Genomic DNA, 254 nt, shown 5'->3' with positions numbered 1-254 from the left:
GTGCAGGCGTTAGGGTTCTCGTCGCTGAAAAGGGACATGAGCTTATCGTCTGTACCTCCCGGCTGCGCCTGAGCTTGCTCTGACTTCCTCACGAAACCCGGTGGGGCTCTCTTGTCGTAAGCTCCGGCGGCGTACGGATAAGCAACCATTGTGTACGGAACATACGGCCACAACTCAGCTTTCTTCTTCCCGGTGCTCTGCACTGTCTTCAGCACTTTCTTGGGATCCACGTAGCCACTCACCGTCACTTTGTG

At 55.9% G+C, this 254-nt stretch overlaps 1 protein-coding gene across 1 annotated transcript; it reads right to left on the bottom strand.

The window, feature by feature from the left end:
* Positions 1-4: 4 nt before the first annotated feature.
* On the bottom strand, positions 5-251 carry LOC109132125 (heavy metal-associated isoprenylated plant protein 22-like; the record flags this gene model as incomplete). The annotated part of the gene is made up of 1 exon (XM_019243232.1): positions 5-251. A coding segment is annotated over one exon (247 nt), but the record flags the coding sequence as incomplete, so codon positions are not given.
* Between the last annotated feature and the right edge of the window lie 3 nt (positions 252-254).

This window comes from Camelina sativa, unplaced genomic scaffold (assembly GCF_000633955.1).
Source record: "Camelina sativa cultivar DH55 unplaced genomic scaffold, Cs unpScaffold24739, whole genome shotgun sequence".
Taxonomy (NCBI): domain Eukaryota; kingdom Viridiplantae; phylum Streptophyta; class Magnoliopsida; order Brassicales; family Brassicaceae; genus Camelina; species Camelina sativa.
This window is presented reverse-complemented; position numbering and strand designations above follow the sequence as displayed.